At 39.4% G+C, this 17,451-nt stretch overlaps 1 protein-coding gene across 10 annotated transcripts in view; it reads right to left on the bottom strand.

The window, feature by feature from the left end:
* znf800b (zinc finger protein 800b) overlaps positions 1 to 15,920 on the bottom strand; it is a 31,847-nt gene extending 15,927 nt beyond the window's left edge. For 2 of the 10 annotated variants that reach the window (XM_013908808.1, XM_005725254.1), the window contains exons 1-3: positions 12,543 to 12,786; positions 3,631 to 3,677; positions 2,865 to 2,976 (exon numbers count right to left, since the gene is read on the bottom strand). In XM_013908808.1, coding sequence (XP_013764262.1) covers positions 2,865 to 2,976; positions 3,631 to 3,677; positions 12,543 to 12,575 — 192 coding nt within the window. In that variant the 5' untranslated portion in view covers positions 12,576 to 12,786. Of the gene's footprint in view, positions 1 to 2,864; positions 2,977 to 3,630; positions 3,678 to 12,542; positions 12,787 to 14,242; positions 14,636 to 15,398; positions 15,430 to 15,698 lie in introns of those variants that run through there. The other 8 variants (XM_013908815.1, XM_013908817.1, XM_013908809.1 and 5 more) reach the window with 8 other exon arrangements.
* Positions 15,921 to 17,451: the final 1,531 nt, after the last annotated feature.

Here is a 17,451-nt window from a genome sequence, read left to right as displayed (position 1 = left end):
GCTACTCTAGCAGAGTCCACTCATATGGAAAAGATATATGTAAATCTTATAAGGTTTGTATCTGTCTTGTGTGAAACTTGTATGAAAAGCATACAAGAGTGAAAACAGATAGAAGATCCCTTGAAAAATTATATAAATGAAACTTGTACGTTTTGGATACTTACTAAAACAATATATGAAAGTAATGAGAAAGTGGCCACTTTCATGAGTAAATCATATAAGCCTTATATGATTCACTATATGAAGTAGGCCACATCTTATGCAAGTCTTTTATACGTTTTTACTATTTCTTTTCCATATGAGCAAGAATTTAAAAAATAGTTTGAAATTATAAATGTTACCTAATGAAGACTGAAAATTCATGCATTCATAGACAAGTAAATTAGAAGAGAGCTCCTTAAAAATACAATTAGTAGCTGTCTTTGTCCTGAATTAATGCCAATTGTTGGGCAGAATGAAGGACCACAACAGCTGGCCGTGTATATGTCTCTGCGCACATGTCTCCTGAGCATCCAGAAATTTTGTAGAGGAACATTAACCTTGTCTCACACAGCTACCCCCCAGTAGATAAGTGACTCCCCATCAACTCCTCAATGTGTGCACACACAGCATGTTTGTCTGTGTGTGTATTTATGTCTCTTAACCAGACCTCCTTTCTATCCAAGTCCCCAATCTTAGCTCCTCTGCCACCCACCAATTTATCCTCATTCCCTCTCTGTCTGTGTCTGCCTCGCTAACTCCTCGTGTCCCCGCTGTCCTTGAAGAGGGATAAATGGCTCCACATTAACTACATTACAGCACATCACCACAGGACAAGTGGGCCAGTTGGACACTAAGGCACAAAAACATACAAACGGACACATTGCCATATCGTGGCATAAACAAATAGCTGCAAAATAGCCCAAAAAATATCCCATTTGTGCAATACACACGTAACCTAATGAACCCAGTGGACCCAGACAGATTTATTTCAACCAATGGTTCAAGTGCAAAGATGAAGGGAAAGAAAAAAAACACAGTAAGTTTTTACTTTAAGAAAAAGAGGGAAAAAATCACCGTCATGAGCTGAAGAAAAAAACATCAGGGAGTGCCACCATTCACTTAGAATTTCAATTCATCTGCCAGTCAATCAGTCAACTATTCATGATTCATTTTCAATGGAAAGTGGTGAGCACAAAGCACAAGAAAGAAGACTGATTAGAGTAGGTGGGCGGGCTATGAAATTCCACTCTTTTAAAAAATGTCATGTGGAATAAAGAATAAAACGAACAGGTGAAAGCGGTATCAAAAACAAAACAAAAAAAAAAAAACAGATAAATCAGTCGGATGATTATTTAACAAGACTGATTTTCATATGGATATTGACAGCAATATGTCATTAATCACACGATGAATGGTATTTAATCATGAGGTCTATAACTTCAACAAAAAAAAGATGCAGGGCTCTAATGAAGATTTGTAGATTTGCATTTGAATATGGGCATTTACAGTTTTTGGTTACTGCTTGGGCTCTGCGCATCAGCAAACCGAACCAAAACAGAATAATGAAAACTACATATTAATAGGGTTTACAGTGGTACTAAAAGAATTGTTCGAGATATAGCCCCTTTAATAAGGTGATCAAATTGCAAAATTTCAAAAACAATTATTAAAGATTTTGTGTCCTGTTTCGCAGTGAGGCTTCTTGTTATTAAGAAAATTAACACGTGAAGAGTGAAAAAGTAAAGAAGATGTTAGTTGAGCTTCAAAAAATGTGCAAAATACACAGAATCCTCACAAAGTAAAGTGTCAGTTTGCCAAAAGACACAAAATTTTGGCAAGAATTCTTGGAACAGAACTCTACAACAATGCATCTATATCAAAATTATGAAAAAACAAACATGCAGAAATAAGACAAAAGGAACAGCTTATGACCCTCAGTATAGCACCTCATTTGTCAAACATGGTGATGTCATGCTTTGCTGTCAGTAGAGCTAATACACAAGAATTTATTGATAATTAAACGACTGACAGATGAAAAAGGATAAACACTGCTAAACATTTTCAGGCAAACGTGCTGAAACACAACAGACAACCTATCATCGTTCAGCGGGACAATAATCCTTAACAAGTGGCCAGAGCACCCAAAAAGCTTTTCAGGGTGAAGAAAGTCCTTGCGTTGAGTCGTTGTTACATAATCTCAGCCTGGCTGAGCTGCATTTCACTTGCTGAAAGGGCAGACCTACTAGATTCACTGGTGTAGATACAAAGAGTGTTGAGATTGACCGCCAGGCTAGAACATATAACATGATTTAGTTTATGTCTGATTTATTTTTAAACCCCTAAATGTTGGCATTATATGTAAAGGGCTACAGCTCCTAAACTATCCTCCCCAGTGATGAAAAACAACTCAAATTAAAGCTAAGACTCTGCACTTTGTCGTATTGACTGTTTGTTTTTTTCCTCCAAATTTCCTGGCCGTCTAAATATCCTTGTCTAGACTGCAAATAAGCTTCTATTGTAACACAATCACTGACATATTTTCTCTTTTTCACAATAAAAATTCTAATTGTATTACCTGGTGTATCTGTACAATTCCTATTTCCCATATGCAAAGGCTGTGGCACACTGTAATGACTGCAGGCACAATACACATGCTACAAAAAAAACATAAAAAACACAGGGGCTAGGACAAACAAAAGGGGGTACTTAAAGGGAAATATATAAGGACAGAATTCAAGTTTTCCCTAGTTCACATCCAGTAAATTTTGTAACATGTGGCAGGAGTTATTTCAATAATAGGTTAGGTTTCATTTGGGTCTAACATAAATGAAGTGTGACTTTACAATCAGACAGGCATTGTTAGATTTTCTTTTGTCCAGTACCTGTCTGCGGGGACAGTTAGAGCTCTTCCTCCCAGCTGACTTCTGGGCCTTCACCATGCTGCCAAGACTGGCCTGCTGCCCCACACGTTCACTACCAGCATACACCTGTAACCTGCAACAACACTCCACATGAGCCAAGAACTGGACTGAAAGAATTAACTTCTGCTGGAAAAGCCACTAAAGCATGAAAAGCTGTCTAAAGAATTAAACAAATTATAGTTTCTCATATCTTAACTGTGCACTGTTTTCTTGTTTACAGATGTACACTTGCAATACATTTGTAAAGGATTGTTTGTGTGCAGATTACACAAAGCCATGATACATTATCAACATCAGTGGAGCAGACTAGTGAAAGAATTGTAAGTCACACAATCTAAACTTTAAATAAAATGCTACCAATGTTGCCCATTTAATATCATCTTCCACATGCGTTAGTCTTCAGAAAATGTGGGAGTTTTACAGAAAGTTGATGAGAGCAGTCTGCAATGTTACCATGAACCAATACACTACATGATTTGCACCATCTCTATGTGTGCATTTGTAACGGAGTACTCTGGCTCATGAATATTGTTTCTCCTAATTGATATGCAGCGTATATTTCTTCTAAGAACACCTTATAGTTGTAACCATTCTGCAGCAGTGTAAAGATTGATTCAATCTGCATTAAAATAAGTTGTCACAGGTACTTCTATTGAAGCAAGAATTGGTGCAATCAGCAAACCCAAAGAGAGAGAGAAAATGTGCATAAAATACTTTTTTTTTTTACCCATTTTTGCAACACTGTGGTGTCCAAATCAAGAATCTGTAAGAAAACTGGTAGAAAAAAAAGTTTCACTTCTTAAACACAGCCACATAAGTTACAATACAACATGTAGAAAACACACCCATAACAAGGTCTAATATAGATACTGGGTGTGTGGAATCTGAAACTGCTTTTAAGTGGGCTTTGTTTTGTTACAAGTTTCCTTTTGATACAGGAACTGTATTGGTGGAAGTGCAGAGCCAGTGGTTTTGAATGAGTTACCTACTTGAGTCCTTTATGAGTCAGACTGAGAACTGCAGTGCCAAATTGTTGTGGATGCTGTAAAGATACTTTTCATTGGTTGCTCTGTATCATAACAAATCTACCATAGCTTTGTATTACAGATTTAGGTGTGAAACAGTATGAGTTGCTGCCCTCTAGTGGTCATTTAGACACCATACTTACTGGACGTATTTTTTAACATAAGATCATTCAGCTTCAGAGCCACATGCTGAACAACCTCACTTTTCCAAAATTTGCCATCTTTTGCCATAAGATCTAACAACAAGAAGCCTACGTTAGCTGTCACTGCAATCTGCAGAGTGACTTTTGTTGTTTTTTGCCAGAGAACAAGTTTTAAATGTATGAAGAGTCCAACGTTGAACTAATAAGGTGCTGCAAGTGACAGTGGCTTGAAGCAGTTTGGCTATGACATACTATGAGCATCCCAAATTTGTGGTAATTTGGATTTAAGAGACAGCAAGGAAACACAAAACAAATTGGATGAATATCAAGAAGGGAAAGCACAGATCACCAACTGAAATTAGATCACATCAACTCTATGCCTGAAGCAAAGATGTAGTAGCGAAGATTTTGAGATTTTATACTAAGTTTATTAAGTATTGAAACTAATATTCTGAAATTAATCACTATGACCTTCAACTACAGGGAAAGGGACATTAGGCAAACAGCGACAGTTGTGTCAGTAGATGCAGCGGGGGCCCCGAATGCTTCAAGACAAAGCCAGTGTCAAAGCACGCTGTCCCATGTACAGGCATGTCCCCCACTCAGAAACACTTTAACTGCTACTGAAACTCCAGCAGAGGGAGACAAAGCATGTAATGAAAATGGGTTTTTTTTAGTTTAAAAGTTTTATAGTGTTTTCTACAAGACCAAGGGCTTGAAGGTAGCTGTCACAACGCAATACACCTCTCAATGCAAAAGATGTTTAGTATACCTCAAGTGGGGGCAAAATTATGCCTGGCCTGATGGTTAAGAACAGCAGGCGAGATGCTGTTCTTAACCATCAATGCAACTCTGTTAAATAAGTCATATATATATATACACATATATGTGTGTGTGTGTGTGTGTGTGTGTGTGTGTGTGTGTGTGTGTGTGTGTGTGTGTGTGTGTGTATAGAGAGAGAGAGAGAGAGGGCGAGAGAGAGACTTTATATATAGATTGTTCCTGAATTTACATTTCTAGTGTGCCAGGCATCGTTAAGAACCACAGCACGCCTTTTCATCTCTGGATCCCGACTTTTAGCACTAATGATGAACCAGTCAAGCACTATGCAATAATGCCACAGCAGAGGATACTTGCAATAATGGAGCAGCTACTTAACAGATGAGCTCAACTAGAATGGAGCCATGGCTGGAGACATAGAAAATGTCAGTCTGTGGGAATGCATTTGTTTTTATCTTGTCTATCTAAAAGAAAAAAGGAAAGGACAGCATGGATGCTACAGGTCAACAGTAACAAAGTCAGAATTTCTAACAGAACTATTCAATTAAATTTATGTATTTTCAACTAAAATTAAGAGCAGGCATATTAATACATCATGCACCTACCCAGTTAAGCTCTATTTTTATCAGGAGGGAGATTAACACCAGCCATTAACTATAATGGGAAATGAGGACTTTGACCGGAAAGTCTGTCTACCCTGCCGACTACTGGGGAGTAAGGAAACAAGCTCATTTAAAATTTCTGTTTCTTTATTTAAAAAAATATTAAAGTTAACCTTAGTTAATACAACATATAAAGGCAGTGCTAAATTTGAAGCCACTGTGGACTTATCCCCCTCCTATCCTTCACTGCTCAGCAAAAAAAGATCTTTGATCTTCCTGAGTGTAATTTGTACACCATGTTTGTGAAAGTCTAAAAACATCTAATACTGGTGAGGAACCCTACATTGCTCTTAGTATGCATTTAAGAAAAACTGGCTATCTATTTTGTGTTAATCCATTAGCTCAGTGGCCCCTGATGACCTGCTTAAGGTATTTCTCAGTGTTTCACTTAATGCATGCTGGGATGCATTCAAGCACTCTACTATCCTGAATACGAATATATTATTACAGAAAACAAACACAGATTACAAGTTTCTGTCACTCTGACCACAAAGAACTATGCATGCAAAAGTACATTTGAAATTATCTAAGCATCTGAGTTTCATACTAAATCTAGAACTATCAGAAATGTTTGTTACCGTTTTCCAATCACATCTACAAGACAAGTACTATACAGCAAATTGACACATAAGTTTATCTACATATTTGAATATACCATAGTATCAAAACAGACACACATCTCGACCCAAGACTAGCATCACCTAATAACTGATAACTCCAGCTAATAATGCCATTCTTCCCAGTCTGCTGGAGCTGACCCTACCACTGTGGACACTGCCTTAGGCTCCAGTCATTGAGTCCTAGAGATCAGTTGGTGACCTGCTGGATGTCAGTTACTCACTGACCAGTCTCTAGGCCTGTGTGACTGATACCTTAAAGAGGCATCATGTACTGCAAAGGCTGAAAACAAACACCTTTAACAACACACATGTCAACAACACACAGGGGACTCTCACATTTGTATGGCAACAGACAGAGGTGGTTATGAAGGACTGATCCGTGTTATGACTCTGGTAATGACACCAATGTGGCTCAGACTGGAAATGGCGATATTAGCATGGTTAGCACATTGGCCTAAAATCATGTTATTTTCCTCACATTTATCAAAATGTCAGATATTTTAAGTAGTTCTAAAATTCTACTTTTGGGGCCATCAATCATCTTTCACTCCATTCTAATGTATACTAATGTTTACCTTTTAAATATATTGGCAGCCGTGATTATTGTTATCCTCACCTTTCATGTTTAAAAAACCATTATCTGTTGAGAAAACTATGCATTGTACATCTAGTACAGTGATGCTCTGTGAAATTGTCTCTCAGAAAGAAAACTATGCTCCACAAATGCTGTAAGACCAATTTCAAAAGATCAATAAAGAAGAAACAGGTTTGAAAAAGGCATTTCCTTCCATCCTCCTCAGAACAGTCCTTGATAAACAACTGCTGAACAATAGCTGATAATGCAGAAAAAGATGAATGATATGAGCTTGTGTTTGCAATGAAAGGCTGAGCTGGGACTAAATTGCCTGAGGCACTTGGAAATACAGTCTCAAAGCTGACAATCTTAAGAATTAATCACATGTTTCTTATATTCTAAAAATAAGTGCTCAACTCTTCTCCTCTCCTATATACTAATATAACTCTGAACAAATCACCCACTACCTGGCTAGTATGACTCACTGCCTGAGTACCATTACCATTTCCAGCTGTAAAATTTCAATTCAAATACTCCAGTATACCCATTCCCAGCAAAACAAGCAGGCATCCATTGCTCAGTAGTTCACAAATTACACCTGAGTGTGAGTTTCAGCTGTAGCGGCAATCCATAGTGAATTCTGTTAATACTATGATGAATCCAATTTGTAAACTGAGTTTCCCATCTGGGAACATCTCTTATTTTAGGAGAAAAATCATAATTTTCCTTTTGAGAGAAAATAGATAAGGTAAATTCACAACAGAAGAAAATAACTTTTTCTATGCTGCAGTGAAACCTCAGCTTTCTATGGTATAGCAGATAAAGAAATATTTGCTACATAATATTTAAACATCTAAGTGTGCATTATTATAAGATGTACTGCTTATGTAGCACCACAGCCATTAGATAGATGGCAGCAATCATGATCTACTAGTCATTTCCTGTGGCCGCTGGAGAAGACTTCCTCCTAATGGACGAACTCTATACACTGACATGATGCTAGCTGCTGGCAGGTATACCAAGAATGACTACAGCACAGTATGGAGGCAGTGATATTGTGCGCTGCTTGAATGTAAACACTTTCCACACGGTGAATCACAGAATGGACAGTTTATATACGGTGGTGGTGACCCTTTCCCTTTATTGCTTGTATTCTCGAAAATGTGCAATATGTATATAGGAAGAGGACGTCCACTTGGAGGAGGTCCACTTGGCCGCCTCATGTTTTCCAAAAGTATCACTATCCAAAATCTCCAAATTTTTCTCCACATCCATACTTTGAAAGTCTGACTGAAGGACAGGGAAAGACACCTCTTCCTTTAAACAGCACTCTGAGTAGTGAAACCAATTGGTTTAACTACCAGTACCTTTGCACAGGTGCAAGTTAAGCATGTCACATGCACCAATGTTCTCAGGATGTTGGCTTTTAAAATGTAAGCTACTAACAGGTTTCAAGGTGAGCTGGGCCCCAGAAAAAGTAGGATGTTGATCAAGAATACGGCAATCCACTATTTGGATCTTTTGTATTGATCTTTTTCGTAGGTCCCATGTTGTCACTGATATCTATCTAGCAACCTACCTACCTACCTACCTACCTACCTACCTACCTACCTACCTATCTGTTCAATTCAGTTCTCTGATTTTCTGTGTTCACTTCACCACACAATCAACCAGAGTGGGAGCTAATGTACCACAGAAGATGTTAACAGCAAAAAAAAAGAATAGTTCGGAGGTGTTTCACACCTACTACACCAGCAGCTTTTCTTGAATATTTCCAGAAGTTTTACACTTTACCACAAACTCTCCTCAAATAAGTTGGCATGACTGAAAAGCTCAAAGCTCTCCGTCTCAGTCAGAGACGTTACACAGGGTAGAAGCTGGAAGGACGTTGGTTTGGTGTAATTCTTGCTGGAAAGCTTTTACTGGACTTGAGTAACATAAGGTGTCCTCATTAACTCGATTCATATTATTGCACTTCAGCTGTCTCCTGTCAGCTCCACACATACACACACACACACACACACACACACACACACACACAATGTGTGAGAGGAAGGTGAAGAAAAACTAACGCAATGCAAAAATAATAATAAAAATAAAACAGCAGGTTGCAGTTGTCTAATAACTCTTAACATAAGCTAAAATTAGCCTAATAGAAATGTAATGTTTTGTGAGAAATGTTTTGTTTTGTTTTTATACATGACAGTTTCAACTTGCAACTGTGGATACAGCAACATACTGTGTTCAGTGAGAACGGTTACTGGAAGTGTTCCTGAGCCCACACAGTGAGTTTCACTACTGAATCGTATCTGCTTTAAATGAACTGCTGCTGGCGCAACCAAATTTTATTTTTTATTTTTATTTGTCCCTTGCATACACTGATTTCTCCAAACTGTTTGAATGAATTAACGATAACATGTACAACAGATGATGGAAATCCCAAAGTATCTTAGATTGAGACGTCTTACTCTGAAACTGCTCAAAAACAAATCTGTTCAACCTCCACAACTTTTCCAAATTTTATCCCCCTGTCCTGTTACTTAACATTTTGCATGACACCAAGAGCGTTCCTGTTCAAACTGGATGGCTAGATGTGGCCTTTCTATGTGAAGCTTGTATGTTCTCCCTGTGCCTGATTGGAGTTTCTCCCAATGTCAAAAGAAATATTTGTTATGACTGCAAAAGACTTGAAAGCTGTCCAGTTTGTGTTTCACCCTCTATATCACCTCCATGGCCCTTAGGTGGACAGGCATTTAAGATTGAGGCATCTGTGTATATTGACATTTTACACAGTGTCCCAACATTTTTGGAGACATATCTGTACAACTGCAAAATAGTCCCTCTAACTGTAACACTAAAACAAGCTTAGATAAATTCGGTGGAGTTTCTCACTTCAAGAAAGGTACTAGTGACAGAAAATAAACATTCACATTCAAATATGATTAACTGATCTCACTGTGTGTTACAGTAACATCCTGTGTGATAGCATTAACAGGTTGCTGCCCAGGAACATATGGGATCTCATATACATGCACACACCAGTTGGTCTTGAGATATTATACTGAAACTCACAAACATTAATCATTGTGGAAAGAAATCATTCTCTACAACGTTTTGGTTGCAAATGGGAAAATACCTGAGCGATACCACCACAACCACACCAGCTGAGTTATTACACAGACTCATTCTCCCCAGCAGCAACTTCATTCTCGCCCAGAAATCATTGCACAGCAAAGTTTGCTGAAACTTAATATCTTGACTTGCTTTCATGTCATCATTTTCATCAACCCAATTGAGCCAGAACACCCTTTAAAGGCACACTCGGTGGCAGTACACACAACAGCTGAATTAGACCAAACCAGATATGAAACAAATTCTCCACAGGACACCGTCCTTAGCCTTAATTCAAAGCAAGCACACAGCAGATTAGAGCAACATAAAGAGATGCAGCAGCAGCAGCAAAGCATGGAAAGGGAGCACAGACACAGATTTAAATAAATAAAACCACAAGAGATGCATAATGGGCATTTTCAGGCCAGGTGTGGATGCACAGTGCATAGTCTACTTCATATCAAGGCTTTAAAAATCACACATAAATGTATAATTAAGTACAAGCCCCAAAGAGGGTGATGTCAACAATGAATGGCAAAGAAAGAAAGCAACAATCTATGAAATCCAAAACACACACAGATCACCTGAGATCCCACCCTACTCTGTAATGAGGCAACACTGTTGTGACAACAGCCTTGAACAACTGTTCTAGTCAGATATTTCTATCACAATAGGTAAAAAGTCTTTTTTGTTGTTGTTGACAGATTGATATCTACTGAAAACTGTGCTTGTCTTTACCATGAACACTGCAAAATACGTTTCCCTAGTGCAGGGATGTCAAACTCAAATACACAGTGGGCCAAAATTCAAAACTGGAACGAAGTCGCGGGCTAACATTAATATTTATTGAAATATATTTATTCCTCCAGATATAAGAATGAATCTTTTCTTATGGACTCAAACACGTTTTGCTGAAAAACTGAATATGGAACAAGCAAAGCTTAATACTAAACAATATATATATTAGCTGTATAATACCAGTAGGCCAGCTCTAATAGTAATTTGGTATGGCTGCGGGCCAAATGTAATTAGGCTGCGGGCCAAATTTGGCCCGCGGGCCAGAGTTTGACATCTATGCCCTAGTGTATTTAATTGTTTTGTAGACTCGAAATACTCCACCATAGTTTCCTGGCTCACTAGTTGACTTACTACCTAGCTTGCTGGCCGTTTTGCTGAAATTGATTATCTTGTTTCCTGGCTGAATGGATATTTTGCTGTGTTTCTACTGTGGTGTGTGACTGGCAGGTAAAAAGGCTTGTTGACTGACTGAACTTGCACACTGGTTTGACAAGCTGACTCAGAGACTGAACACAACACTACATCATTAACCTGACTGAATCATACAGTGACGTCATTTAACTGTTGCAGTCAGCATCCACCCTGGTGAAAACCAAGATACCTGTGGTGCCTCAGCAAGGAAGAAAGCCAGGCAGTCTTGGCTGCTGTTCTTATCTCAAGCTGCTAAAAAGAAATAAACACCTAGAATAAAATGAATGGAGGCCAAGCTGAGGTAGTTAAAAGATTTGCCAAAAGAAATGGCAAATATAAAAGTAATATGAAACAATATATAATACAGGGAATAACAAAATATAGTGGTTGCTCATGAAAAACAATTCTGTCAACTTCAGACTAACCCTCCTTTTTATTTTAGTCCTCTGTCGCCCACTTTGTTATCTAAACTCATGGCCTTCTTATCCATTCATGTCACTCCCGAAGGTTAGACTGACCATCTCTATTCTGTCAAAGTTACTCATGCACTGTGTCACAGCTTGAACAGAGGGCAATAGAGAAAACAGAGGCAATAGGGGGCAGTGCAGCCAGGTTCTGACAGCATCCAGTGCAAAATAAGTTTTCAGTTAATCAAATACTGAAATAACAGCCACCTGCAAGTTCAAAGTTGGGAGCTTTAAACTGTCAAAGAAGAAAAGATTCCTATATCACTCCATTACCTCAGGGTGGCATCTGTGCTTTAGGGAACATGTTTCACAGCACAGGGAGCAACCTCTACTGATCTGTAACCTTTTGTTTTTTTAAATAAAAGTACAGGAAGTGGAAACTGCACAGTTAAAAAAAATATGTAAAAAAAAAACTCAATGTAAACACATAGGTGGGGGTTAGTCAGGTAAAAAAAATTCAGGTAATATGAGATAATATTATTAATTAATTTCACGAATCAAAATCCTGTATGTTGACATCGCTGCAAAATTCGTGTAAAGCTCACGCATTTCCGTTACATTCAAAAACTGCTTAGAAAAGAGTGATTTAACTGACTTTACTGCACAACAGTATCTTATAAAGGATTCTGTAGCTGACATTGTCACCGTTTCACGACTTTATGGCTTAGTTCTCTAGTTCGGTCTGGCCGATCAAACCATGCGCAGTGCCCCAAAGCGCAACGGCAACAAATAAAACGTTCCTGGGTAAAAACGCCATGCTCATCTCCAAACCAGAAACGCGTGGCGCGCTGTGGATGTTACTAAAAAACGAGCGAGTGCTTATCCAGTGTCCGAATCATAATCCAACTCCATTCTCTGCGCTGTTCATAAATGCTTCACGGCCATATCATCGCGATCCAATGGAAAAGACGTGTATCCACATGAGCGAGTTCACAATAGCCACATGCACCGAGCACCATGAGGAAAGGACCGGACGGATATACTCCTCTCCGGCTGGCCTGTCGAGCCCTGTAGCAGGTTTAACCAGTGTGTGTACGCATCCACTTACGCATCCCAGGGAGAGCGATGGAAACATAACCATCTCGAATAAACGGCGCGATCTTCCGTGTTTATACGAAATCCAAGTAGGTGCACTACTGGAGAGTGAAAGCGCACGGCGATTGTTGCCGCCCGAGTCCGTGTCTATTGGTTCTCGTTCAGCTGGGGCAGCGTCAGCACACACACACAGTCTCCATTTGCAACTCCATCGCCCCCCATGGGCGTGCGAGGCCGCGGGCTGTGACGCAAATGGCACTGGGTGATTTGCAAATGACATATCTTCCTAATTCGGTGTCGTCGCCACAGGGACTGGTCCAATTCACCAGATATTACCACAGAAATATCCATCCGACGGCGGGGGACGAGTAAATAAAGGCGGATGAGCAGTTCGCTCTACGGGGATGCGGTTGCATAACTCAGGAAACTTAATAAAAATGTGCACGGAGCGAGCGATGTGCAGTCTCCGTGGCTGATTTTTTGTGGTTGTTTCGATTTAATCCCAGTGGCCTGTGCTAGCACTCACCACACGATCCGTCATCGACTTTTGGCCACAGGAGGAACCAAGCAGAGCGTATACACAGGGAACCCAGTGGCCTCGCTATGGTGGATGTGTGGTGGCCAGAGCTAGGACGCATGCACGTAGCTGACGGCGAAAGACAGGACAGCCAGAGTGTGACTTAGGACCACATTCACAGGCCATAAAGGGCCCGCATGAATGCTATTGTGCTCTTTTATCCAAGAGTCCAACTATTTACAAAAGGTTGGCCAACACACACAAAAAATATAGCGGCGAAAAGGTGGCGGCGGTTACAGCAGCTGCCACCGTTCTCTGCGCAAAGCAACAGCACAATCATTGCGCAGCGCCGGACTTCCCCGGTTTTGTGCAAACTGTGCGATTCGCTCAAAAGACTTTTATTTTTTACCTCATTCAGGCTATCTTCGTCTGGTAAACCGCGAACCAGAGCGCAGAGCAGTCGTCGTTCTCATGGCACGATTTGCATCGCCCCCCATTATCCCCGAAAATCTCCTTTTACACGGTTATATTGTCAGCCTAAAAACGCCACTGTTTTGAGCAACAAAAGAGCAGCTTAACGTGATCAAAGAAAAGGCCAAGTATAAAATGCACCTTTCACGCCGTTAAAGAGAGGCCCCTCGTAACTATTGCAGCATGGCAGGGGAGTGCGGCGTAAAAACGAGCTAACCCGAATAAAATACACACAAAGACAAGGTGCAGCTCTCGCACGAATCCGTCCATCGCCACCGTGACCGCAACACTAAAACGTCCCCGATCATTTGGATTATCCTGGAGTGGTCGGGGATGATATCACGGCGAATGTGAAACGCTGCGTTTTGCGGCTCCGTGGCACCTTTTCCAAGAAGCAGCTTGGCGCACAGGACCGGTGACCCTTCCATCTTTGCGCGTCCTTCTACCGAGCGAATTGGTGAACAACCCCGTATTTTGACCGGTCTCTGTTGAATAAAACACATCGCGGTAGGAGATTTTACCATTGAGGAAGTAAACGCCGCGTGTAAAAGACTGCTACAAGTCTCTGAAACTATTCCTCTCCCCGCCGCGGCCAGGCAGAAACAAGAGGGCGATGACGCCATTTTCTGCAAAAACAACCATGCTCGGGAAGCCAAAGCGAAGGAGGTTCAACCCGCTCCGTAGCCCTCAAGTCCCGCTGAAACGTATTTAAACCAAGTCCTTACCTTGTTTTTCTCGGATGGGTGGCGGAATAGCGTGTTTCGAGAGATAAAACTGCTCGACCGTTGCTACTTGGAGTCCGGAGATTGTTTATTTCGCCTCCCAGCGTCCCTGGTTCACTCTGAACAAGTTCCTCTGCGAGCCGCTGTCTTTGTGCACCCAGAGGAGCCTCTCAGCGTTAAACCAGTCTCTGCGCAAAGGTGCACCCTCTACGTCCAATTTTAGCTAAAAATATCGGCACTTTAGAGGGACAGTACGGAAAAGGGAGATGATTTGGTCTTTTTTAATTACAAAAAGTTGACAAATTGACCAGCTTTTTATCCAGTGTCTCGGTTATAGCGTTGATTTATCCCCCAAAACGCGCAACCTTTTCGAGGACACAGACCTCTCCAGAAGAGTCCACGACGCAAACTCCGAAGCACACCAGGGTGTTTGTACCCACCCAGAAGTTAAATTGGCAGATAAAATAATTTACACTGCCAATTTAATAAAATACCAACTAATTAACCAAAATAACCAAAATTACTGACAAACGTGAACGAGTTATTCGCATTTGTGGTGATACGGTTTAATTTACTAAATGAATATTTATTGTTTTTAATCACAATTTTATACAGAATATGATTTAGAAGTGCATAAAACACAGTTGTGCGCTTAAAGTTTTCCTCCAAAGGAAATTGACGAGTTTATTTTTCTTCTTTAAATGAATTCAAGTAAATTTAAAGATTTGTGTAACTATATGACAAGTTATATGTGATACATGAGAACAAGTAAAAGGTTCTCCTTTTAAAAATGTATTTCCAAGGACAACTCTCACTGATCTCCTTAAATATACCAGATGACAAATTGGTTTCTTACAACTTCATGTTGTTTTCTACTTTATTTTTAAATTTCCAAATGGCATTGGTTTATAAATACTGACTTCAAACTACATTTAAAAAAAGCATGAGTAGCTTTTTCAGCTGTTGACTAAGTTTATTAGTAATAACACTAATGTGATCATACTCATCAATAACATCGCTTATGTTTTCAGTTGTTTGGATAGTTGGTGTTGAATAATCACATTTTTTAACTAAAACATATCTAATGGCATGTCACTGGCTAGCTAGTCTGCTAAACACTAGCTTTCCCAACTTATGCCAAATAAGCACTTAGCCTTACCTGTCCTACCTTCATTACAACTTCCTTCACTTGTTTGTAACAAATAATGAAAACAACCAACTGTTTTGTGATATTTTAGATGCATATAAATACAAGACTGGGACTATTTTCAATGGTATGAATGCCATTTAACCCGCCTAGCATCCTTAAGCTAGTTAGCTTAACTGCAAAAGGCCAGCAACAGCTTCTAAGGTAATACAGCTATGTTAGCTTTTTTTGTTTTAAATTCGCACACATATATGTTAAACTACAATGATTTTTTGCAAAACAGAGAAATAAAGTTTGTAACTGCACGCCTACCTTGTTTCCAGACAAGTTCAGTTGAAAACAAACCTGTTGGTGCAGGCATGGGGTCTTAATAATAAACCCCCCCTTACATTTGAGTCATGTCACATAAAGGAAGCATTTTTACTACATTTTATCACTTCAGGTTATCTAAATGAATTCAACAGACAGACTATTTTTCTACCGAGCTCATGCACCCACTAATAACAAGTGCGAATTAAAATAGAAAAAGGGTAGAAAAAGGTAAAGTAGTTAAGCTAATTGCTGCCAGCTGGCTAAAACAATAACTGTATGCATAATATGTCTGAATATGATAGTGGCACATATCTATCTAGCCACACACACACACACACACACACACACATATATATATATATATATATATCAAAAATTATAGCATATGCAAGCGTCATACAAGGCTATGCACCTGCTGCTTGAATAGTTAGATAAGGGCAAATTTTAAAATGTTCCCCTTGCCCAATAGAACTAGTTATTGTGTAGTAGTAATTGCAGCCATTTTTACAGTGCACATGAAATGGGCATATATGTATATGTTTTGTTGATTAGCTGTACTAACTAAAGAAAACATAGAAATTTGACTGTGACGGCGGATAAAAGTAATGTAAGTAAGAGAGGGTATGATCAGTGCAGGTCAGTGTATTTAGCTAAAGAAATGTAGAATATAAAAGCTCTATGTGATACATAAGTAATGTGGAAGATGGGAAGTCATGCTCTGCTGCTCAAATAATTAGTAAAATGTTACCCAACTAGTAGCAGTATTCTAATAATACTGGTTATTTTGTGGTAGTAATAGGAGTTCTTTTTAAAGTGCAGGTTTATATAGCGAAAAAATGATTGTTTGCAATAAATAGAAAGTTTTTTTTCTGGCCTTTCCAAATCTTATACTACTCTTTATACCTTGCCTACTATGATATCTTAGTTACATTCTTATAGTATGATGTGATGCAGTGTTATCATATTGTGCCATCAGCTGCTGTTGAGGCTGTTACAGTCTGTCAGGATCTGGTAAAACCAGCCTTCCTGATAACTAAAGCTAAATGCCTTGAAATGCACCATTTAAATACAAATACAGGGATTTCCGTGAAAATGGAGCTTTACCCCCTCACAGTTGGAACTTGAGTCAGCATGTTGTGTTGCTATTGATATGCTTAAGAAAGGTGTCTCACTTAAACAAAGTAAATGTGCTAATTTTCCCTGAACAGGGCAGAACTTTGATTTGGGCGCACTGTGAACAAACTGTTATGTTACACCTGTTATAAAGGGTTCTGTTATTTAACTGGCAAAAATCATAAGCATCACATATGTGAAATCTTATCTTGAATCGACCCGACAAACTCTTAGACCACATCAAATAAAGAAAAACACTCAACACATTGAATGCAAAGTGGGAATAAAGTATGGTTTTAAGGAGAGGGGGGCGGAATTAAAGAAGTTCCATAAGAGTTATAATCCCCGCCAGCTCTTTCCTTTAAGCTCGTGAGAGCCCACAACAAAAGGTGCCCACCACTATCGCCTATACACAATTAACTAAAGCACCAGCATTATTCCATTATCATAAGAATGCTGTTTGCAAAGGCGGGAGGGGGGACTCCTCGGCATTCATGGCCGTGGTCGAATAGAGCTGAGAGCTTTTATCTTCTCAATTACATGCAGGCTGCATTCATCACACCACCTAGTGACATGTTTGGACACTTTTTGTGCACAACAAATAATTTGTTTATGTTGGTAATTTAAATGGCTTGTTTAT

Source organism: Pundamilia nyererei, unplaced genomic scaffold (assembly GCF_000239375.1).
Source record: "Pundamilia nyererei isolate P.nyererei 1_Seehausen unplaced genomic scaffold, PunNye1.0 scaffold00014, whole genome shotgun sequence".
NCBI classification, from domain to species: Eukaryota; Metazoa; Chordata; class Actinopteri; order Cichliformes; family Cichlidae; genus Pundamilia; species Pundamilia nyererei.
The sequence above is the reverse complement of the archived record's forward strand: the minus strand, read 5'-3'. Positions and strand labels throughout refer to the sequence as shown.